The sequence below is a fragment of the Acanthaster planci genome, unplaced genomic scaffold, assembly GCF_054643075.1.
Source record: "Acanthaster planci isolate LZ-2023a unplaced genomic scaffold, COTS_SCS Contig114, whole genome shotgun sequence".
Taxonomy (NCBI): Eukaryota; Metazoa; Echinodermata; class Asteroidea; order Valvatida; family Acanthasteridae; genus Acanthaster; species Acanthaster planci.
The window spans coordinates 17,963-43,875 of NW_028257736.1; the positions used below are offsets into that span (position 1 = coordinate 17,963).

Sequence of the window (25,913 nt, forward strand, 5' to 3'; positions counted from 1 at the left end):
ACACAACAGAACACTTATCTGAAAAGTTAGTTGAGTGGATACTTGGCAAACTGTTCTCTTTTGCTTCTGCCAAAAATAAGGGAAAGTACTGAGAAACACACTCTAAAACACTGTTTTCAAAGTCCAGCAATGATGTAGGAAATGGCGAAGTCACAACACCAATATTTATGACATCAACCTACACAATACATACCAATTCATACATCTCTATAATGAGAAATGCAAGAGTTGGATCTTTTGGTACAAAATTCATAAATATTAAAAAATTACACGCTTGGTTAGAGCATTTGATTTATCAAACTTTAATCAGATATTTCCTTCTATAACCAGGCCTTAATATATAGTGACAACCGCACATACACACACATTGGTACACACCTATACAATCCATGCACTTGGATGACCAACAGCTTGGTCACTTACTGATAAATGCTGGTTCATTCATGACACATTCCTCAGTGCAACTGAAAGATTTTTATGCTAATAAAAATTTGGGGAAGCTAATTAAGGACAATTTCTGAGCTCCCACACACAGGAAAATTCGTAACCTTCAATGTCCCAAAATTTATGACGTTTTAAAAGGTCAAAGAATATAAATATTACACTTTAAACAATCTTAAGAAAAAAAGGATACTGCATTTCCTTGTTTATTATATCTGGTGAGTTGGTTGACCACACTCTCTGCTGTAGCTTCCCATGATGACTTGCTGGAGACAGAAGTAGAAGAGTACATTCATCTACATAAGCCAATAAACATCATAGTTGACAATTGCAATGAAATAGTAAATGACGATGAGGGATTCCCAAATTCTGACATTTCTTTCTGAAATGTTAAGGAAGAAGTTTACACACATGTATGCTTGTGTGGAGGTACATGTATGTGTACATGTACTTACTTATACAACATCATACTCAGACTCAAACAAGGACTCGACCGTCAATGAAGGTTGCCTGTCAGATTAGAGTAGCCACCAGACAGTCGTTCATGTGGGTGTAAATGTCCAGTCAATGAACACATGAATTTTGGAAGAATTTTGAAAACGGAAAATCTTGAAAAGGTCCCGTCATCTCATCTCGCTGAAGAAAAATCCACCCAGCAGGTAGTGGTTATACGACATACAGTGCTACTGCAGGTGTGAATTACAAGAACTACAGTACAATGGGCGGTAAGCCAATCAATCGCACTGGACCAACAATGGTACATCTGAATTCAGAAAAGTAAATGCAATGAAAATGTTGAAAACATAAAAACCAGCAAACAATGTGATAAGATTTAAGGTAGATATAAGGTAATAATGCTAATTTGTCTATGCATTTTGATTTTTAATGAATTTCAATGGATTTCAATGTAAAAAATGCTAGATTTTTAACATAGCCATCAATCATCGCCTATGCACAAATACTGTGCCCAAGGTACATGGCTTACCACAAAAAATAATACATGTTCTCAAAATACGGGCCTTTAGTGTATCAATTTTCTTAACACCTAAATTCTCCTTCAATTTAAGTCACTGTCATCAGTTTTAACAAAAACCAATTCCAGTATTCAGTGTTAAAGGTCATGAATATTTTGGGAGGTAAATGGAGTGTTCAGGATTGCTAAAATTTTCGGTACAGGTGTGTTTGTTGTGGTGGTGTTCTGCTCTATTCCTACAGGTGCATTAACCCTAACCCCCTATCATGCATATGTTTGTTGGATTCAGAATGGTTATAAGGGTTAAAGGAAAATCTTACCTCTTACAAACACATGCAGTATGCAGAAATTTATAGGCTGGCATAGGACATACAGAGCGTAGCATCTCCCACAGCTCATTACCAGTGCAAATGCCATTATCAGTTGAAAGGTAACTGTTAATAGGAAAACATGGCTTTTCACTGACCTTTCATATATCATTGTCTGACCTGTACATAAAGTGAAGCATCCCTGAGCAGAAATTTGGTAAGTGCAAAACCATGTCTGACATATTTCTATAAAGTCATTTGGAACATGATTTGCAGCAGCACAGTGTAAACAGTTTTGAGTGACGATGTCATCTCCACATCATTTCTTGCATTTGGCACACAGCTACATCTATACATGTACATGCAACAACTGGTCACAACAAAATTATCATACATGCATGTCAAGTTTATTTGGTGTGCACTTATGATTTCTTATGAAATAAAGATCAAGCTACAGGTATTTTGATTCTTTAGCCAACTAAATCACAAAATCCTACCCACATGTGTGGGACGAGTCTGCTAGAGAATACCTACCCCTACAGTCAATATTATATGCAAATTTCTAATGCACCTATTGTTATTTGCTGAAAAGGCTTGATCATCCATAGTGTACCATGACCTCCCATAATGCATTGCAGTCATGCCACCATGTTTGTCCTTTTAGAAAACAACTCAGGGCAAGGGAGCAGGGAGGATACATTCAACCTACCCAAACAGTCAATACATATGCAAAATAGCACCAGTCTTAGTTGAGAAGTTGGCTACAACACATGCACTGAAAATGATTAATACACGTATACATTTGTGAACTGTAAATAATAAAATTATGTAAATCAAATATTGGAAAAATTGCCAGAACCTTAGTGCACTCAAGACAAAGATCTTTACTCCCTCCACTTTGTAGTTCCTTACCAAATTTCCGCCCTCCTAGAAGTAATCATGGTCTCTTTAACCCAATTTGCCATACTTTCAAATACAAAAAGTTGGCAGTCCCCCAAATGGTCAAAATAATTAATGCCATTAATTTTTTTTGTAATTGTTATCCTTTTAGTTGACAATTTAACTTGCTCCTCCTAAGTGCAATACATGTATTTGTTGTTGGTGTTGGCATCATTGATTTTGTGGCTGTCATACGTGGTTTATTTGGAAATTTGTAATAGTTTTGACTGAATTTTAATTATTAATTATTACAATGGTTTTAATTTTTGTAAATCAATCATTATGATTCCCTCGACTCATAAAGATTGAATTGATATTGTTTTTAAACCGAAATAAATAAATAAAAAAATAATAATAGAGCAGGTCAAACATCAGATTTATAATAATTAGGTCTTCAGGGTGACTTGCCATCTGCCCGGTCTGCAGGATATTTCCTTGACCTAAGACCTCCTAAAAATAAGACCAAGACATACATGTAGATACTGCCCTTAATTAAGTCATGGACCCTGATGTAGCATTGACGTTGTTCATTAGGACGTGATGGCCAGTCTGGGTTGGCAAATTGATGGCCGAGACTGCTAGCAGGCAATGATATCTCCCTTGGCTGTTGGTCTTTGCTAAGGCATGTGGTCAAAATACAGACAGTTTAGAAAAAGTTCAACGGTAGGTATTATCCCCCTTCACTCCATTGCTCACTTGGTTTTGGACAGTTCAAAAGTTTGAAAAGAACGTCTGCCCTGACAAGCAACCCTGACAACAATGGAGTTTGTGGTTTTAAACACAGCCCTAGCAGTGAACAATAGATCCTATTCAAGGAGAACTTCAGTGGTCAGCCCTCCTCAGCTGGCCTTGGCCGTAGGATTAGTGGGTAACACCTTGTGATAGAGATGCAAAATCAACTGCATTCTAGGCTACAGGCCTTGTTCTAGCCTCAGAAAAGTTTGGAGTGGGTAGTTTATGATAAAAAGACATCGCCACAAGACTAATATTTGTCTTTAAGTGTTTTTTAGACTGGGAAATAAAGAAGTTTATATGGGTGTGATCGGAATTGCCACACAGTTACCTACTTTACCACTTGATATATCATCTGTGAAGAGAAGTATTGACATAGACATGATATGAATTCATTTTGAAATTCAGTAAGGTGTACCAATTTTCTTTGAAGGTAATAAAAAAGTGAAACTCCGTATCAAATAGTGCTGCAAGTAAGTGTCAAGGTTCAGTTTGGGTCGGACACTGTTTGGAAATTTTTTGCCGAATTTTGGTTCGGTTGGAGCATACACACATGTACATGTACAGCACACACTGAAACACTGAAAAGTTTGCTACGACCGTGCCACATAGGCCACAGACTTTCTGTGTATAAAATATGTTAGTGCAAGTGATGAATCTCCTATCTATCTCCATCCGCGAGCAACATTGATTTGAATATATTTTTTCAAACTGTTTTGCCAGAGTTCATTTACGAGTTAATTCCATAACAAATTACTGCCAGAGGTGTGACAGTTCTGACCTGTTTTGCCAGCCAGAAGTGGTTGTGTGAGGACCACGCTTGACTCAACAAAACGATCCTAAGATATGTGCATATAGAAAAAACAATATGCTCAATTAGGACTTTCCTCCTTCAGTACGGAATACAAGAACAAATTAGATTTCGAGAAAATTGTGTTTTGTTTATTTTTGCAAAATAGATTCAACTACGAAAAAGGATGGCGCCCACATGACCAAAGGGGCAATTTTCCATCAGCCTCTTTCAGAGGGATAACAGCATTTTGTTATTTGAGATCCGGCAAAATTCCATTACTTTGCATTCCCACAACGATCAACCCCTTCATGATGAAATGAAAGGCAAGTTAGGCCACCCCGCGAACAAAACTCTTCTCGCGTGTTGCGCTGAAGCGCTGCATGGACCGAGCACTTGGCAAAATTTCCCTCCGGAGATGCCTTTGATCGAGCACGAGTCTGACTGTGATCAGCATCAAATCAAAATTTGTTTTGCAGGGCCATTTATGACATCATTGGCCTAATATGAAACGTCATTAGCCTAAAATGGAATGTTAGGGCTTGGCTATCGGGAGATTGGCAAATATAACACTAAATCTGAATATACATGAGGACGATTGGATGAAGTGAGAATTTAGAAATGTTACGCAGTGGCAATGCTGCAAGTTGCATATTCTTGGTTGATACAGCTATCTCATGATGCGGGGCCATTGTAAGTTTCAGTATGTTCATGCATGCGCATTGTGCAGCATGCCGTACAATTCGTCATCCATTTTTTGTTGTTTTTTTTTTTTTTAGTTTTCTTGTATGTACTCCCCTGTGCCTTAAAGAAATGCCATATTAAAGCAGAACATCTGAACCGAGCAGTTTGGTTCGGTTCAGTTCGAAAGTGCCTTGTTTGATGATTTTTAGTTTGGTTTGGTGGTTTGCCTGCAGCACTAGATTAACTTGTGTTTGTTTTTATTTACTGTGCATTAAAGTTTAATAGATAAAGTCAAACACCAGAAATTAGTATAAAACCCAACATGTTTGTTTCCCAACATGAATTTTGAGCAGCAACAAAGTATAAAAAAGCACAAAAGAGCCTTACAAAACAAAATGCAACGTGCACGCATGTACTATTGACTTAAAGCATGTATCCTTAAATCGTGCAGGTGCAGGCTGGAAGTGGAAAGCATGTAGTTCATGTACGTGTTTCATTGATCCTACACATGCGTAATGCTGAGTCCCAGTTTGCACACATGGGCCAAAAAGAGGTTTTATCTACAGCTATGCGTTAATGAACAGAACACAACGTCACGTATGATTCAGGTAAATACTGTTTCGAGTGAGCATATTTGATTCTGCAGGTATACAGTTCGGCCCATGATACGGAGGAAGAAAATACCAAGATTACAGGGTAGCGAGTCCTGAAAAGACTTGTCTGGAAACCGACAGCACAGATATTTCACACTTTATTAGCAACACAACTCAATACACATGCTCTATCAGAAAGTTAAAACAGTCTGCCGATCTAAATCCTCCTGCGGAGCTGCAAAGTAAAGAGCTATTGTCATGGCTCATCCACGAGACTGCAGAAGCCCATGCTGCGGTAATGCGATAAGCAGTTCATTGTTTACTGGAAGCTGCAAAGTGCAGGGTGCACTCAACTGCAAATGGTTTGGCCAACCTTGCTGAAGCGTTCATTTGTTTGATGTTGACTGTCGGTGGGCTTAGCGTTTACAAAGTGTTGAATCCTTTCAAAAGCATTTCTATTTTGACCTCACGCCTAAGCACCACTTCAATATGTGGACCGGGCACAGGAGTTTGTTCCTTTTGACTCCAATATGAGGTTGTCAGGGGCACAAAAATATCCGGTGGCTCAAACGACAGGGTCCGATTCTTCGTCACAAAATCGATGGTCAAGATCAGGCAGACACCATGCAGCTCCCAGCCAATGCGACCTTCAGCAACAGAGAGGGCTTGCAGTTTATTGCCCTGTCTGGAAGTGGCCATGGCTAGGAGGAAGGTTAACTTGATGCTGGTACATATGAGGGAAATCACTCAAAGGGGGCCCAGTAAGCATGTGGAGGACTTTGCTTAAGTTGCAGGACATGACTAGCCGCTTGGTATGGGGGCATTCGATGAACATACCATGCAAGAGATGATGAAGGGCCATGTTGTAAGAGATGGAGGAGGCATCTTCAAAGCCGATTTTTTTGTATGCATTGGGGCCAAGGCTGATCCGTGATGAGATAGGTGGAAAGGCATAACTAGTAGACCGGTCCAGTTTAGCTGTAGAGCATCCATGGCCCATGCACGTGGATGCAGCATTATGGTGCAAAACACTGAGAGTTGCACTAATGCAGAGAGATAGAAGTGATGTCTCTATTGCCAAGAAGAGTTCTCTGACTATGCTGGGGTGCAGAGTCAACTTGGTTGGGTGGATCGCGTCATGGCAGAGCACGTCCACTGTCGTATTTTCAGCCCATCAATGTGGACTGCTTGAAGGTTATCACATGGCTTTTTGTCCAATGTGAGATTTCAATCTTAGAATGCATAACTGGGGAAATGTATGCCCCTTGAAGGCTGATACAGGCCATCGCCATTGAATTATCTGACAGGACCAGGATGTTCTTCCCTTCAATGTACATGTATATGAAGAAATGATGTAGCTATTGAAAATTGAAGTTCCAGGACGTTGATGCGATTTTCCTGAAAGTGGGCATCCCAGTTCCCTGAAACTTGATGTCAGGGAAGGGAGGCCAAATCCCAGCAACAACATATTGGCAGTAATCACTATGTATCTCGGGTTTTGCCCATGAGTCCAGCATTTAGGTAATCTTCTTTTAGCCACCATAGCAGATGTTGGTGAAGATCCTCTGATACACTGATTGGATGGTTGATGGGATCTGTCTTGGGACGGTATTGAGAAAGAAGCTGGAGTTACAGCAGTCTCGTATGAAGCCTGCTCCATGGTACTAAGTCCACCATGTTGGCCATCAATCCAAGGGGACAGAGCCAGGTGAGAAATGGGGGCACTTGAGAAGACTGTAAGTGAAACATGTGTTATGTACAGTACATGTACATGTATACACACACATAGTCTCTGTACTGTGGCAGATTAGGTAATAGTACCACACACAATTCTATGTGTGACCTGCATTTGACCCCAGGCCACAGTTAAAATGACCTCAATGTAGTCCAGAATATTCTTGTTGTACGTCCGGGAAATTTCTTGTAAGCTGACGATATTTCCAGTTATCTAGTGTATGTTCTGTGTAAGGTTTCTTGTAACGTTGAGTAATGTTGAAGAGTCTATTTTAAGAAACTTACATAATGAGAAGAAATTTCTAGAAGAATTTTAGACTCTAAAATAGGGGCTCTGCCAGACAAGGACAGGAGAGCAAGAGAGACAAACACAGCTAGACAGACTTTGAAAGGCAATTCTACCGTACACAGGCTGTGAGAAGTCTTCTGCACCATTTCAACCTGTGGTGGCGAGTCGTCTGTGGAGCAACACTTGTAAAAAAACTTCCTCCAGACCAAGTGAAGTCCTGAGCTGAATCTTGTTCCAGAAAAGACAGTTTGTGAACTGAATCCAGTTCCAGCCTGTGGGATCATCAAGTCCCAAATCTGCGCCATCATGGCCATCATGCCCTTGCCATTTCATCTCGAGCCCAGTCATTCTTATTGGATGTGGTCTTCGTCCCAGTGGCAGCTCATTTTTTGCACCGTCAAGGACTGAACTGCTTTTCGCCATCTGTGGAGTTCAGCATTCTCTACAATAGTACCTGCGAAGCTCTTGCCCGTAAGAACATCTTGTTTATATAAAACCTTTTCTAGATTCTCTATCCTTTCACTGTAAACTACCTCCAATCAATATTTTCTTTGTTATCCTTAATTTTTCACAAGTGTACCATTCTCATTAAATCATAACTGTTTATTTGTTCATTATATCAGTGTGATCTTGTTTGATTTCTTTGTTGCATCAGAGAAATTTCAAGCTTCAGAATAATTCAATAGTTTGGAGTTTTTCAAATCGTGACATGAACTTCTACAGATTGGCAACCCGTCCAGTTGTCGGGGTGATGATGCCTTTGCAGAGGTCAAGCATTGCCCCGATGTAAGGTGGGAGCTGGGATAGTATCAGCTTTGACTTTTCTTGGTTGATGAGGAACCTGAGTTGGGTAGTGAGGTCAGAAGTATGGTGAGTTGACACTACAATCTCGTCTTGGTTCCGGCCGACGATCACACAGTCATCCACGGACTGAAAGATCAAGACGTCCAGCTGTCATAGAAGGGCAGTGACGGTCCTTGAAACCTCGGTGAAAACTCTACGCAAAGTTGACAGACCAAACGGAAGAGCTCAGAATTTGTATGTCCTCCATTTGTACAATGTACATGAAGCGGAGGAACCTGTAGTCACATTTGTGAATGGGTACATGGAGATAGGTGTCCTAGAGATTGACCGTCAAGGCTCAGGATGGGATGGGTAAGAAGTGTTTTACCATCAGAATGTCTCCATGCAGAATTTCTTTGGGCAGATGAATCTGTTCAGCGGTTTCAGATTGGTAAAGGGACACCATTTGCTCCTTCACTTGGCTGGGTTGAACTTGAAGGATGGCATGATTTTGTAGTTGGGAATTTATCTCTGACTCCAGCACCAAGCGTTGGTCTTTGTTGCCTGGGACTGGAGTCAGCTGCAGTATCACCTCAGGTGGAGGGGTGCTTGTGAACTCGAGAGAGTATCTGTGAGAGTCGTAAGTACATGTACCCATCTGTCCTGTTGAAGGATTTGAATCATGTCCCATCAGAGAAGGCGGCTCTTGGAGGAAGTGAGACAACTGACAGAATCAATCTCATCCTTATTTGAAGACATGATCAGCTGATCTATCTAGGGTATGGCTGTTCCACAGTGCAATCTATGAGTGCTCCAAGTGGGAGCAGGTGTTTGACTGGTGCGAGTCCTGGTGGATAATGTACATGTATCTCACCTGGTGTCATTGCAGTTCGCTGCCATGGAAGGAGGAGGCTGGCCCCGTGGGAGCGGGTCTGGGTCCAGGGTGGTAGAGGCTGGAGGAGGCTAACTGTTGAGGTGTCGAGCTATGGAAGTCAAGGCTTTATTGATGGACTGGAAGACCGACATTCATGTCGTGGTAGAAGTATCCTGATGTTCAGAGTAGCACCTCTTCTTGGACTTCAAGGTGTTAGATGAAGAAGAGGAGTGCTTGCCCCATATATTTCTTAGGCAATCCAGTGGCTGAAGTGGTGGATGAGGCTGGAGGGGTCGTATCACAGGAGGAGCCTTCCTGGTCTTGATTTGCATGAGCTTAATCATTTCAGGTTGAAGTTCCAGTCCAGGCATGGTGAGATGTTCTGAAGATACCAAATTGAAACCTGGGATGCAGATGGACCATGGTGGTCTAAAGCCTTGGTGGCATAGCAGTCCAGTGGGCTCTGTGGCACCTGATAAATCTTTTGGGTATCACAGCACTGTGGCCCGACGGTGTATCAGATGGGACGGATCCAGCAGAGTGTGGGGAGCCGGCTCTGGTGTCTTGATTATCAAGACGAGTGGAAGTACGCTAGGTTGATTTTGCGAAGTGGTTTCTCTCACTGATGTAGAACGGCAGCCGATGCCCGCTGGAGTAGGCAGGGGATTCTAGTGCTGTCATTCAGTGGGTTCTTTTGGGCCAAGTTGGTCTACGGACGTGGGTGTACTTCACAGTGATGACGGGACAAGCACAGGAGATGTCGGGTGAAGCATGCTCTGGGGAGTTCAGACTGGCTCAGTAGACCCGATAGATTGACAAGGATCCTAGCCAGCTGGTGCCCTTGCTCAGGCAGTCTTATGCAATGGTCCTTGGAGCTTCCCCGTCAGCTCTATGTAGGGCCAAATGAGACAGGAGTCCTAGCCAGATCCTAGGGGGTGCCCTTCTTTGCATGGCTATGGCCTTTATTCTTATCCAGCTTGCCAGCAGAAGCAGAGATCCTAGCCAGATCCAAGTGGGTGCCCCTGTTCAGCTCTGTGTAGGCCTGTTAGTAATGCGGTAAAGTAGTCACAAGTGCAGCTGGAACGAACCTCACAGTACAAATAACACTCTTACCAACAAATGTGATGTGTCACTAAATTCAATGAGCTGAAAGTCATAATTTTCAAATATTGAGATATTGGTATTTTGAATTCAGCAAAAAGAGAATTTTCCAGTGGTATGTACATGGAACACTCAGAGTAAAAGGATAATGTGAAAATGTGACATTATTCTGGCAGCTTTGTGTCTTTGTTTCCGACACTGTTTCGGAACTGTTTCACCATTTCAGACCAGGCACAAATAATGCTGTCGTCAAAATTGCTGAGAAAATGACATTTATGATCCTGCAAAATATTTGGAATTAAATAAAAGACAGGTTACTCTTTCCAAATATTACAAAACCAAAAAAATTGAATTCCTCTTCAATATGACTTTGAACCCTCAAAACAGATGAAATTTTTACTCTCATTTTGTCGTGACGGGTCACAAATAGGTGAAAATCAAGGTAATCCTTTATTCAGAGGAAGGATTGATGACCAAATGATCAAATGCATGAAAAGACACATCCATTATATTACAGTACTGAGAAAAGAAGAGCAAACATGGCAGCGTGACCGCAATGTAATGTGGGAGGTCAGGGTGCACCGTGGATGATCAAGTCTTTTCAGTGAATAATAATAGGTGCATGGGAAATTTACATATTGCATTGACTGTTTGGGTACATGTAGGTTGAATACAGAGGACTACCAATTTACTGAAGAAGTAGGAGTTGAAGGTCCTGGTTCCCTTTTTGATACTTAATTCATGTACCATAACAGTCATCCTAAAGCACCTATCCTGTTCAAACAATTCAGCTATTATACAAAAGACAGATGAAGGCTGCTTTTGGAGTAAAAGTAATCAATGAAAGGCAAATACAAACTAACACTAGTTCCCTGTTATCACTTCACAGCACTTGCCGGTTTCATTTAAATGATCTCAATGTCTTATCTCTCTTGAATAATATCTCACTATTTATTGCAAAATGCATTTTGATTTGTTCCTTTTTTAATTTCCATGAGATCTTGTTATTTTATACATAAACAATTCAGAGAAATGAATCCATTTACTGATTGAGGCTGAAGGAATACCTACCTTTTTTCATTCTTCTTCAAGTTCGTTTTAAGTGGAAGACACATTCCAGCTATGCAATCACTGATGTAACAATTCATATCAGCTAAAGATGTCTGCTGGGAATTTCTCGTTTTGTTTGCAGCATTTGCTCCCATTGTTAGATGGAGAATTTCATCATTTTTGAAGAGATCAACAGCATCAGAAAACCTGTGGAAATCATCAATGTAATACATAATCTTAGGAGTGCTTGTGCAAATTTACTTTGCGATTTGCAAACAAGCTTGGGCCATACATAAAATATATAATGGTTAGTTTCATTTGGTTATTCTATATTCACGCTGAGCTAGCTCAGTATTTCAAAAAAGCAAAGTCGTTCAGGAACAAAGCATGCATGTGCATGACACTCTCTACGTGGAGTGGAGTGCCCTCAATTTTTTTCAGCTATCAGCCAGTCAACATTCACCCATATTTGGTAGGAATCAATGACTACTGTTTGCTGAGATGTTGACATCTAACATTTTGTCTTGAATACATATACACAGATCTGGAGGTCTTCTGAGTTCATACAGATGTTATTTTAAAATCAAATTTTTCCACACAATTGCAAACAAATGTTTAACCTCAGGTTTGTTCTTGTGCAACATTCGTGCTTGGAGTTGCCTTGTTATTAAATAACTTTTAACAAAAAGAAATACTCACCTCTGAAGCCATCCTAATGAGAGAATGGTATTGTAATTTTGAAGAGGGCTTTCCCCAGAAATATGTGGAGCAACAACTGCAGAAAGTATGTAGGCCATTGGATACTCATCTTTTATGTTCTCACAAAGACGAGAACCTTGCCCTATAGCAAGAGAGACATCATCACTGTGTTTATTATCAATTATATCACAACAATAAAAAAATCTTTTGACAGTTGATTTGACCTTTAAAATTATTTATTCTAACAATAAGGCAGCATCAAGCAGTCTTAAATAAAGTTTAACGACAACTGAAACAATATTAAATTTACTAAAGTGATCATTACATGTACATTTTCGAAACGTATACATGTAAATGTGAGGACTATGTCTCATACACACACATTCACCAACCCATCCATGTACACCCACACACACATAAATAAATACCACTTGAATCCATATGTGAAGCATATCTATATATATACAAAATGACTACAGTGTGATTTGAATTCTGCGACCACCTAACTCCCCCCCCCAAAAAAAATCCGAAAGCAGTAAACCACCTCCCAGGTTTGCAAAATTGCTCATTTTGCTTCCATTATGAGTTTAGACATGATCCTTACATGTACATGTCGCTAAATATTGCATACCAAATATACCAAATACATGTAGCTTCATGGGTGTACAGATTTTGGGATCCTGACTAGTGCCAAAAGAAAACAAAGATATTGACAAATGGGAGGAACCAGCAACATATAGTCAGTTCAGTAGGTTGAGAACAGGCATTATGTGTGCAGTGCAAATCCCCTCTAGTCATTTTATTTGTTCACTGTTACAATGTGTCTTGATGTGCAGTCAATGTACACAAACATCAAACCTGCCCCTAAGCAAAGTTATACATGTATTTCCTTATTTTTCCCCGAATAAAAACTAGTTCAAAATTTCAAAAAGGCAAAGTCTAGAACAAAACACCAGACATAAAGCAAGCTCAAACATGAGCAGTGAATGGGAGTCAGGGTACGGATACGCTTCATTTTCAGAATGTGTAGTTGAAATACATGTACCAAACAGGCTCAAATCCATTTTCCCTCAACTCTATAACTCTATTTTCAAGATGTATTTTTTTTTTATAACTCTAGCGTGACAGTGGAACATAAAAATGGGGGATACATGTACTGTATATCAAAGACAAAACACAAGGATTGAGACCCAAATGAGGGTGGTTTATCAGTCGTAAGTGAAAACACAGAGAAAACACAAAGATATTAAAGTCGTTCCGTTCATGTACATGTATCTTATTGGCCATGAGGTCACAGTCCAGTCATTTCCTAAATGTTTTCGCAGCTGAGGCAGACTGCATCATCCGTCTGATGGTAAGGCAAGATCTTCATCTTTGCCCGCTAATATCATGTCAGAAATGGAATGATTAAGAGGGCCAAGTAGTACCTCTGAGGGGCACTGAGTGTCTTGCTCTCTCCAGCATAATAGAACAAACCCTACATGCTATCTGTAGCAGTATCGGACAATTACTATAGTGGCCCATCCCTAATGTACGGTATGCATATGTATCCCAGCATGCATCATTCATGTCATGGCTGCTCCCATGTCCGTAAGTGGACACATGTCAGTCTAGAAATAAAGCCTTGTGTTACTCGACACAACCCGAGTCAACAACATTCTTCATGGTATCATTAAGTACCGGAACTGTTCTGTAGATACACCATGGCCACTTTTGGCAATATTGGCGAGTTTTGCGAGAAGAACGAGACATGGAAAATGTACATTGATTACCTCGGCGAATATTTTGAGAAGAACACTACCACCAATTCAGTTGTTGGCTCACAAACATACAAGTTGATCAGTGATCTTCACAGTCCCAAGAAACCAAATGAGGCTACCTACCAGGAAATCGTAGACAGACTAGAAAAGCACTTCAAGTCCACAAAGTCCAGCATCATGGCGTGTTTCCAGTTCAAAAGCCAATATCGCCAGGCTGGTGAATCAACTGCAGCACTGAGAGCACTCGCAAATGATTGCCACTTTGGCTCAAACCTTGACGAGATGTTGAGAGACAGGCTTGTGTGTGGCATGCAGAATGAAAAAATTCAAAAATCTCTTCTCACCCAGGCTGAACTTGAGAAACTCGACCTAAAGTGTACCGTGGAGCTTGCACAATCAATGATAAATCAGCCAAAATGTTGTCGGCCTCTTCTGGTACCTCAGGGGAGTCCAGCTCAAGCATCAGTGCTGTCCAGAATAAACAAGCCCAGCGTTTCAAGCCAACCCATAGCCAGAAATCTACATGTACATGCAGTATACATCAGCCACGGCCCAAAAAGCCCTGTGGAAATTGTGGCACTTTCCACAACCGATGGGAATGTCCAGCTTATAGCAAGACATGCTACAGCTGCCACAAACAGAAACCATTTTGCCGACTACTGTCGCAGTAAGCGACGCGTCCATGTTCTCAGCCCAGACCAGTATTCAGATGAAGACGACTACACCACAGTTGAGCAAGAATCATTTCATGTTCAGGCCTTAGATGACACAGACCTGAACTTGAAACATGATGTCCACTCTACACTCGTTGTGAATGGCACACACATTCCAGTCCAACTTGACACTGGTGCACATTGCAACGTCCTGCCCATGTGCCTTTATAATGTTATTGCACCACCCAAGCCTACGGATCGCTCTAAATCGACAACACTTGTAGCATATGGAGGTAATTAACTATCCACAGTTGGACTAGCCTCACTGTCATGTTGCATTGACAATTCACAAAGTGACAAACTGAACACAAAATTGACTTCCACACTGTTGATGCACAAATGAAAGCAATCGTTCGTGTGCTGTCCATCAGCAACATGGTATATCATGTATCATGTGACACTGCGTCAACCCAGGTCTTCAAAGACTATTCTGACCTCTTTGACGGATCCCTTGGGTCACTTCCCATTGTCAACTCCATGACCTTGGACCCAATTGCTATACCAGTCGTTTGCCCCTATGTTGCATCCCAGCTACAATGCAAGAAAAAGTCAAAGCCGAACTTCAATGCATGACCAACCTTGGGGTGATAACTCCTGACTCTGAACCGACCGACTGGGTCTCATCTATGGTCGCAACCCATAAGAAAAACAGTGACGAGATACACTTGTGTATTTATCCTCGAGACCTCAACCTTGCACTAATAAATGCCCACATCACCCCACAGGCACAGTAGAGGAAGCTGCTTCCAAGATGGACGTCCCCCCACAGTATTCTCATTGCTAGATGCCAAATGCTCATTTTGGCAAATTCCCTTGGACTACAAGTCATCACTGCTGACACCTTCAGCACACCACACGGCAGATATCACTTTCTTCACATGCCATATGGTATTTGCTCTGCCTCTTAAGTGTATCAGTGTACCATGAAACAGCTTTTTGCAGATTTTCCATGCTCCATCATAGTTGACGACCTACTTGTGGGTGGATGCACAAAAGAGGAGCATGACGGAAACCTGAAGTCGTCCTTGACCATGTATGCAAAATGAACATGCATCTCAATCCTAAAAAGAGCCACTTCGGACTGCCACAAGTTTCCGGTGTTGGTCACATCTTAACCACAAATGGACTCCAGCATGACCCTGCCAAAGTCAGTGCCATTACTGACATGCCCCTCCCTGACAGTGTCACTGCCTTGTAATGCTTCCTTTGCATTGTGACTCAATACCTGGCCAAACCTGAGTGAACTAGCTGCTCCACCATGCGAGCTCATGCAGACTTGACCAACACAACACAGCATTCCTCTAGATCAAGGACAGGATTGCTCATGCACCTACACTCAAGTACTTCAACGTCCACCAGCCAATTACAGTGACCTGCGATGCCTCTAAGTTTGGTGATTTTGCTTCACTTGACAACACAAGTGCCTCTACCATCATCGAAATCCTGAAGAGACAATTTTCCATCCATTGAATTTCCTGCACCGTCATCAGTGACAACGCAAGACAGTATGATTGCCTTGTCTTCAAACAGTTTGCACAATCTTGGGGCTTCCAGCATATCACAAGCAGCCCTCACTTCCCGCAATCGAACAGCCTGGCAGAAAGCTTCAAGCAAGCTAAACAACTCCTTGAGAAGACAAAACACACACGTTCCAACCTATACCGGAAAAATCTCCTGAAAATCTGCAACATTCCATCCAACCCCAGTTTGGCTCCCCTCCAAGAGACTCATCACAGAGACTCGTCACAGCACAGCAATGAAAGTGACGCCACCACCAGAAATCTTCTTATGACAAATTCGCCAAGCCACTTTCCCCACTCGCCCCGGGCCAAATTGTCTGCCTCCAAACACCCAAAGGACACAATCAGCTTGGAATCGTCACAAAACATTAGGAAAACCCCAGATCATACATTGTCAGTGTCTGAGGCACCCTCTACTGCCGCAATCGCAGACACTTGTTGCCAGTCCAGGAACACCCTCCCAAGCAACACCACTCGCCCGACTTCTACCTCCTACCAACCCCATCAAACCCGCCTTGTCATCTACCCAAGCACAGACACCACAGCCAGTCATTACATGCTCCAGTCGCATATCCAAGCCAAACCCCAAAAATCTTAGACTGTTTAATGTAACTGTTAATGCTCTACCTGAGTATTTGATCACCATCCACTAGCTCCATCTTTACCCACACTGCCTATGAACTTTTGTTTTATCCCCCTGCTGACCTGGAACCATCCTTGAATATTGGACTTGTATACACATAGTTTGCCTAGCCCACATGTGCTGTACTCTTTAAAGGGCAGAATAATCCCTTGTGTACACATTGGGTGCTGGACAGTCTACTCCAGAACCCCAGGCACAAAGATTTTTGTTTTATTAACTTTTCTGTTGTTGCCACTTTCCCCATCATTTAAAGGTAGTGTTTACCTTTGACATTTGTATTCGCACATGCTAAAAAAAAAAGTCACCTCAATCATTAAATAAGCACTTCCTTAATAATGTTGCTTATTTTATTCAAAGTGCAAAGACAAAAGTTAAAAGAGAGGATGTAGCAGTATCGGAAAATTGCTATAGTTGTCCATCCTTAATGTATGCATATGTATCCCAGCATGCATCACTCATGTCATGGCCGCTCCCATGTCCTTAAGTGGACACATGTCAGTCTAGAAATAAAGTCTCATGTTACTCAACATAACCTGAGTCAACAACATTCTTCAGTATCCATGTATTCTGTCTTCAGTCCTGTGGGTACCAGAGGAGTATCCACAAGTCTGATTCCTGAACATGCTCTGCAGGCTGAAATTGTACTTAAGAGCGACATGCTGGGTGGGTGGAGCAAAAGACCTCTCCACCGGATCCAAGAATGGGACAGTGCTGTAATGAAGATGCACTTTTCAAAGTCACCAATAAAAGCATGTAGTATTTACTCAGAAAGGAAAAGTAGCTGTGAGTAGAAGCCTTGTGAGGATAGCAATACTACTGGGAGGCCCATGTCCAATTTTAGCCAGGGCTGAAGAGCAATAATACATGTCGTGTCAAGAATAATGCCAGATCCATTCAAAAATGTTCCTACTTATTTTGCATTATGACTTAACAAAGAGATATACATGTATAAGACGTCAGAGACTGGAGTGGAAAAGAAACTGGAAAAAGTCCATATCTACTTTTGTTGGTTTGAGAACACCTCCATCTTTATAAAAAGCAAATGTCAACTGATTGATCAGCAATGGGACTACAGCATGTACCGATGACTTAAGAAATTTCCTGTACAGTCAGAAGAATCTCACTATCTATTAAACACCATAGGAAAGCATACAGGTAAACAAAGTGTGATGTCATCAGTATTGAAGTATATTCACAATTCTGAATCTACAAAGTTTAGGACGATTATAGTACACTGTCCAAAGTTTCCTGAAAACAATCTCCCTCCAATAGAATTTTATAACCAGTGCATTTTTTAATAGATGGAAAATCTCACACTTTCAACAGGAAACGTCAATTTCAGACATTTCCTCTACCTTCTATGCTTCTTTCACATTCAGCATTCACATACATGTGTATGTATAGTGTAGTGTATCAGTAAATCATAATAACGTTGGTATAAAAGAGTAATCAACTCAACATGGGCCACTATTCAGGAATACCAGAAAGGTCAAGAGCAACCCTAAAAAGAGCTCATTGTTTATTGTACATGATAACACTTACATGTATGAGCACTCCCTTGTGCATGCAAAACCTGATTTCATTTCATGCGCTCTTGCAAGCACTTGCTTTTCATCACTAATTTTTCTGAGTTCCAGCTTCATTCAGAAGGAGCGACAGCTTACCCGAACCAGTACCTCCACCTAAACTGTGAATCATGACAGTACCGCAATAGCTGTCACAACGCTCTACTTCTCTACGCAGCACCTCAAGTGTATGTGACAGGATACTATCTTCATGGTACCCTGCATAGAAATCAAAATTTAAAAAGGTTATATGGCACTGCTTGAATTTCTGTTTTTTTGAACAAGACTTTCATGTTTGTCATGGTTAACAGATTGCTGTGGGCCATGAAATATAAAAGATAAAAGGAATAATGTATTAATGAGTGTTCAAAATTTCATTCATTATCAAGAGAGTAAATAGTGTGCCTGGCTGGTCTTAGATCATTTGTGAACATTTAAGACTGGCTCAAGAGAATGGACACTGATGATACCTCAGCCCAAGGGGCATTATAAACGACCATTTATCTGATTTAGTCTTCTCTGCTAGGAAACATGAAATAAGATTTTCATTGCATTATTTCTGTGTAAAACAAATTACGATCTCAAGAATGTCACTTGTGTTGATTTTTCATTTCCAGGATAAGTACATGTACATGTATATAAGATTATATGTGTCCATTGACTCTCAATATCAAGATTTTTTTATAGTAATAAAATCTGTACTTACCTATAGCCCAATTAGTTCCTCTTCCATACTTCCCACTCACAATATTCGATTCTCTTAAGCTGTAGAACAGGGAATAAAGTCAAACTAAACTGTACATTCATTGAATTCTAACCAAGGTCTAGATATGAGAACAAGTGTAAACATGGTTAATCTAATTCCATCTGCTGTGTTCCAAAGACTCTTAAATTTCTGGTGGCAACTTATGAGAGACCAAAGGGGTAAACTTGGCTCATCCAACTTGTTTGTTTTCTCTTTACAGAGATACATGTACCTTTGCCCTTTTAGCTTCTTTCCCCCCAGTTTTCCAACCTTGACCAAGGAGGTGGGCAAATCTGGCCCATGCAGGCCTACTGTGTATGTACATGTGCATTGCATGCACCAATTCACCATGGTCTAGCCCATGTGCGGTGTACACGTGCATGCCTTTTGCATCGTGTGCCAACAGTCACTGTGTGCACTCTTATATTATATTATCTTATGTAGTTAAGTGTTTATGGGGACAGGCTGGGTCACGTGGGGTCCATCAAATGGTTTAGCGGTCGCTGTGACCAAAAAGGGCAAGGATATGTAGTTCGTTAAACATGTACTTGCTGTGCACTTCAGTTATGACCTTGTCAAGAGTACATCCATCCCAAGTCGGTTTGTCAACAAGGTGGCAGAATTTTGTGGGGCAGTATCATGAGAGATCCAACTATCCGTTTTTTTTTTCATTTACTGTGGCCTAATGCCATCTCTGTACATCTAAGATGACCTACATGTACTATGCCAAATGAAATTGTCCATGTGGCCAATTAACTTACATTAAGTTCCCACCGAGGCAAGCTACAGCCAGTCACGAGTTTTCCATTTGATCGCTCATCATTTCAAAATTTTACCCTTCTAGCATTGCATTATTGGGTATCATATACTCAGCCATCAGTTTTGTTCTGGAGACTCCCAACCATGAAAACAGAAGGAAGGACATTTAAAATAAGAAAACAAGTGATGAGTGAGTGTGGGCAAAATGAAATCTGTTTGTCTAGAGTGCAGGCATGAGATTTGATGGCAGATTGAGGGTATGCTTGGCATGGTCCACTTCAGAATCCTAACCCTCTGAAGGTTTAACTTCATTGGTAGTTTGGCACTGATAATCAGTCCTGATCTCGACCTTCTTGGCCAAGCTAATTGGGGCCAAATTTGGTAGAAACAAGCCATATGTCTATCCCAATCTCAGCAACCTTCAGCCTCTCAAGACAATCCACAGAATAAACCCGATGGCCACTAGGTTTAGCTCATTCTGTGACAACTTTAAACCTAACACGACCTTCAGAAAACCTGCTTTTGGCCACATGATGCATTGAGATTGAGTACATGTAAATCTACCCGACCGTAAAACGGGTGAACAGATGCACTGCGTAACACTGTAGCGAGACTGCAGTCCAGGTAAACCTTCCTATGAATACAATCAAAGCGTGTAGTATTGTGTGGTTGTACAGTCCACTATAAGCACTTGTTCCAATAGTGTACTGTACTACCATACAATAAAATAGAAGTTTTGGGTGGAATAAATTCTGTTATTGAAGCCAGTTTGTTATACGATGCTCGGAGCATTTTGGTGAAAACAAAAACAAAAACAAAACCTAAAACAATCCTTGAAAGACTAAAAAGCTGAATAATAATTTCAGTGTTGTTTGAGGACTTTGGATTGAAATCTTGCAGAAAATTTGTTATTACTGTGAAGAGACAAGTGACAGTTATCTTGCACTAAGTAAGAAAGCCAACAACAGAAATAATTATTTTGTGAGAAAAAGTCCATTGATTGACTGATTTTGTACAACTACATTTCACAAAGTGACTGAAGATCAATTGAAGCTCATACCGGTATGTGCTTTAAAGTTCGATTCTCCAAATGCTGCACAAAGTGTAAATTTTGTAATACAATTGTTTTGATATTGTACAACTTCTATTTTTGTTTCCTTCATTTCGGGTTCTTTTGATACACCCGAATCAGGCTTACCACTGAAAATAATCACAAGCCTTAAATTCACGATTTGATTAAAACTCAGAGTCTCTGGTTTAATTTCGGTAAGTACATGTAGCTACATGTACACATAACTCATATATGGAACAGGCTGTGGAGTTTTCATATCATAGCAAAAATGCAAAACCATCAGGAAATCAATGCCACTATGACTGCAACTCACTGGAACCCTAAATGTGTCTTTCACGTTTTTTCTTACGACTTAGCACTCAAACAAACACAACAAAACTTGCTTTTTGCTGGGAAAATTTAACCATGTCATGAAAAATCTGGCCATGTAAATGATATCTTAAAAACTGGGTGGATAAAATGCTCCTAAATCAACACGGAAGATTTAATTTTCAGAAGAAGATTGTTGTCAGCAAAAGTCAATATGGCTTAACGTTGCATTATTAACCTTAATCAAATAACCTTACTTGATCCATACTTGATTAAAGTAGACCTCCTACATAAGTACACTTACACACATTTTTATTTCATTTCTTGTGTCACTTACCACTTTTTGTTGGCAAAATAAAGACTCTTGACAACCTTTGCTTCACTGTCCACATGAATACATCTCCATTTCCCATCCCCGTCTGCAAATATTGGTCTGCAAAAGAAAATATGAGGGAAAAATGGGCAAAAAACATATCTGCATATCGTGAACCACTGTATTAATCAGCAGCTTGTTTTGTAAGAATTTACTGTAAGGAAAGGTTGAATTTAAAGGCTGGAAATTGTCATGATCAAACCTGCAACAAATACATGTATCTGTAACATCTGACACAATATGATCTTCATCCCAAAAGAAAGTCAGACACCAGACCGGTAGGCATTTGAACAACATGTAATCACAAGACACTTTGTTTGTGCTTTCCAATGGTGCTTATAAATACATGTACAAGCATGAGCCCCCACTGGCTCAGATGTACAGTATAACAAAGTGTGATGTCATTAGTGTGTGCAGGAGTGGCAAACATAGTGTGCACCTCTGCACAAAAGATATTCCCATAATGTAGGGTGCTATGGCATTGTGTGGACTCACACAAGTCCACACAATGTTGTCCCCTCTCTGACAAACAGTTTCAGAGGCATTTTGGGGTCAAAGTTATTGGCAAAATGAAGAGGAACAGTCCAGGAAATCATCGTCAAAAATCCAACTTGACGGAGTTATACAAGTTGGAGAAAAAGGAACATTTTCCTCAAGTTTCCTTAACCACAGGAGAACAAAGGAATGTCCACACTTTGCATGTAAAACAGATATGGGTGTGTTGGTGGGTTTGCCACAGGGTGTGGGTAATGTGTCTAGTGCAGTAGTGTTAATGTAGTTTGCTTTCTACCATCTGCTGCTGCTGCTAGCTAGCCCCATCAGGGTGAAAGGGGAACTGAGCGTGTAAGTCTTCCCCTGATAGTACACAGCCTTTCTGTCTTCAAGACTACTACAGTGCCTCCTCAAGGCAACACACGGTAACTGGGTATCTTGCAACCCCAGGCTGAACTGCAGCAGATCTCGAAGCGGCATCAGCCCCCAGAGTTATTGCGTGCAGGCCCACCGGTGTGTGGACACGCCCTGGTGCCATGTCAACCATCACTCCAGCTATGGGTTAAATAGTAAAGCCACGACAACAGGTGGTGGATTCTCCTTTCTGCTGTCTTCGACATCTCGGGGCAGCGACAGGAGGACTTCACCCAGGTGCCTTCAACGTCTTTAAAGCAGCACTCACAGTGACTTAATGCCTATTAATCCACAAAGTTTATTTTACTTATTCTACTTTTAGCACCCTATGAACTCATCTGAGAGGAAAATGCTGAAACTATTAAGGATTATTTTTAGGCAGAGATCTTATGAAAGAATGTTGTCAAAACAGATCTGGGCATATTAGTATATAATTATACCTCTGCTAAGTAACATGTAGCTCACAGGCAACACACATTTACATACATATAACATGTATGTACATGTAATCTCACGGAGGCTCTTCAGTTGAAGATTTGCTAGTGCAATTCTTTTACAATTTCAAATTCAGCAATTCACAAGTTTCAAAGTCATCCTCATGTCGTTCTAGGGGATATAACGCAACATCTAGGGAAATATTACCTCTGCTCTTGAAGTTTGCTGACTGTTCTGTAAAACTCTTTGCCAACTTGGTTGCCACACTGCCCAACTTGTACAAACACCGTAGACATTCTTTCATAGTTTAGACTGACCTGTCAAAACAAACGTTTTGAGTTAAATGTACGTAAAGTTTTAATCCTCTGAAAGACTCTTATTATACTTTCCCATTAACAACTGTTACTAAGACAGAGCTTTTTTTTTTTTTTTTTTTTGAAAAGTTACGATTATTTTGAATATTTTGTTCTGTTGAAGTACACCTTGGGACATGTGATCTTAGGTGGCAAAGTTGGTATTTGTGCCTTCCAGCTAATAAAGTCAGTTTTGAAAGCATCATTTTTGAAAACAGTTAATATTATAATCAGGGCCCATGTGTTCTCAAGTATGGTTTGAGCTTGTTTCTACTTTTATTTTTGCTAGGATGGGCAAACAAGGTAAAACACAATTTGTTCCAATTCCTTCGGCATATGTGGAATCTACACTTGTGCAAATTGCATTGAGGGCATCCCAAGAATGCTCTAGCCTTACCCAGTTCAGAAATGAGTCACAGTCAGAAGTCACATTAATTACCGGCAAGTTTTTCTCACACTTAGAAAACTGTCTGAGGTCATGACCTTTGATTCAAGTGGTACCAGTAAATGAGCTTTTAGTCCTGTTTAACTTGGGCTCACTAGCAAAGTATGTTTTTTGCCAACTTTCTCCCTAAGTCGCTCTAATTGGTCAAAGTGGAAGGGTACAGCAAAACTTTGGAGCAAATTATATTAATATTAATTAATAATTAAAAGTACCAAATCTGGTAGAGAAATAAATTAACATAATGCAAACAACACAGGATATTGATACATTGTAGACCTGGGATGTTGTAGACCTGGGACAGTTACGGCAAGCATCAATTTGTACAAATTGCCTAGTTGTACAGAGTTGTACTGAGTTAACACTTTGTATAAGTATGTGGAATGAGACATTTTCATCCCCTCTCTTCAACATGATCACGTGTTTGGAGGGCAGAAGGAAATAAACAAGATTATATTTCCGTTTAATTTATCTCTTCAAAATTGTTAAAACGAGTGTCAGCATGGAAACAAACATACACGTACATGTACATCATGTATGCAGTGAATTTAGCAAACAGAAGCATATTTAAGTTCTTACTGTCCTAGAGCAGTGTCCTAGCAAAGTCCCAGGCTTTCCAAGAACATATACATATCAGATAAAGAGTGGCAATCCCTACCTCACTGGCGCTAAGAATACTTTAATTCAAGCCATGAAATTTTTTGCATCAATGGTTTCTAAACTTCCTTTTTTGCAGATATGATGCGACAGACTATTTTGTACACTTAAGGACAGTTAAATACACAAACAAATATGCAAAATGCATTTTCTTATTCATTTCAATTTCACGTGTTAAGTTTAATTTCACACAACCATGTGTTGGTTGTATTGCCACAAGGTGTGTGTTATGCATCCAGTGCATGAGTGTAGTCACAGTACTGCAAACCCCGCTTTGTACATGTACATGTACCTTCAGCTGCTGCCAGTGGGTAGCCCTACCCAAGGGTGAAAAGGGGACCAATTTTCCCCCTGCCACTACAAAACCTTCTTACCATCAAGGCTTCTGCAATGCCTGCTCATGGCAGCAGGAAACCGGGCATCTTGCAACCCCAGGCTGTACTGCAGAGAATCTCTGAGCAGCAAAAGGGTCCCGGAGACATGGTGTGCCGCCTAAGGCCCACTGGTGTGCGGACACACCCTGGTGCCCCTGCCGGGTTAAATAGCCCCAGCTATTACGAGTTAAATAATGAAGCCATGGCAAAAGATTGTGGATCTCCTGTCTGGGCATCTGTAGCATTTTTGCAGTAGTGGCTGGCAGTAGCTGTACTCAGTCTTTGACCAGACTTCAGAGAAGTCACTGCTCTGACCAAGGTGTCAGGATTTGTTCATGCATAGAAGGCGCTGATTGAGGCACAAGAAATATTGCCTTATCAGTTTATCCAGAATACAATCAGGAAGAGATTTTGCAACTCGAGGCTGTTGGCCACATTCATGGCTGCGAACCGAAGGAGACAACAAAACAATGACTAATTTTGGATTTTTGCCCTGCCCGACATGTATTACAACACCGTATACTCAGTGTTTTGCCCCAAAGGCTTGTAAAAACCCACAAGCGGGACTCGAACCCACAACCTCCTGTTTTCTAGTGCAGACGGCTTAACCACTCGACAACAGAGATATGCATGCTGATCTGGAAAGTTGAGTCCATCCTATGATGTAACATTTTTGCCAAGATTTGTCTGTTGCCCTCATTGACCGATTTTGGTAAATCTTTGCGAAGAGCCCAGGCTGAAACTGAAGAAAGCCCACAGAAAACGCCAAGTTTTTCTGATTTAATGGCATAAAAGAGGGTCTAATCCAACTTACATGTATTATTTATAAGCCTGACAGTTGAAAACTATCATATAACGTGAATTTCATCCTACATGGCCCATCCCCTTTATGTTTGGAAAGCATTTTTGTGGTATCTTCACATAAGGTGAACTATTAATCTTGTTTCTCTTGAATAATAATGTGGATTGGAAATGGGTGACCTTGTATCCACAAGTGATCTGATTTAGACAAGACATTACATGTTGCCTCAAAATATTTTTAACTGACATAGTGAAAGAAAAGTGCAGATGCCAGCTAATGACATTACTCTATACTCCCATTGTGCACATGTATGGACACCCACGTGCAATAAAAGCACAGTATCTTATGTCACTGAACACATGCCTGGCATTCGGGTAGGCTGAATTAGTGTAAAATTGTACCATGGACTGGGTGAATTGAAACAAAGTTGGAATAAAACATAAAGTGAAAAGTGATGAAAGTGTTGAAGACATTGGCTACTGTCCTGTTGGGCTA

General features: G+C 40.8%; 1 protein-coding gene across 2 annotated transcripts in view; it reads right to left on the minus strand.

The window, feature by feature from the left end:
• The window catches only part of LOC147795237 (tubulin delta chain-like), a 33,740-nt gene extending 10,585 nt beyond the window's left edge, over nucleotides 1-23,155 (minus strand). For both annotated transcript variants that reach the window (XR_015424051.1, XM_087132174.1), the window contains exons 1-8: nucleotides 22,998-23,155; nucleotides 21,414-21,509; nucleotides 18,898-18,956; nucleotides 18,291-18,410; nucleotides 11,991-12,132; nucleotides 11,313-11,498; nucleotides 1,735-1,848; nucleotides 635-707 (exon numbers count right to left, since the gene is read on the minus strand). Coding sequence is in view for 1 of the 2 variants with exons in the window: in XM_087132174.1 (XP_086988300.1) it covers nucleotides 635-707; nucleotides 1,735-1,848; nucleotides 11,313-11,498; nucleotides 11,991-12,132; nucleotides 18,291-18,410; nucleotides 18,898-18,956; nucleotides 21,414-21,509; nucleotides 22,998-23,086 (879 nt within the window). In the remaining variant the exon portion in view is untranslated. The remainder of the gene's footprint in view (nucleotides 1-634; nucleotides 708-1,734; nucleotides 1,849-11,312; nucleotides 11,499-11,990; nucleotides 12,133-18,290; nucleotides 18,411-18,897; nucleotides 18,957-21,413; nucleotides 21,510-22,997) is intronic.
• Between the last annotated feature and the right edge of the window lie 2,758 nt (nucleotides 23,156-25,913).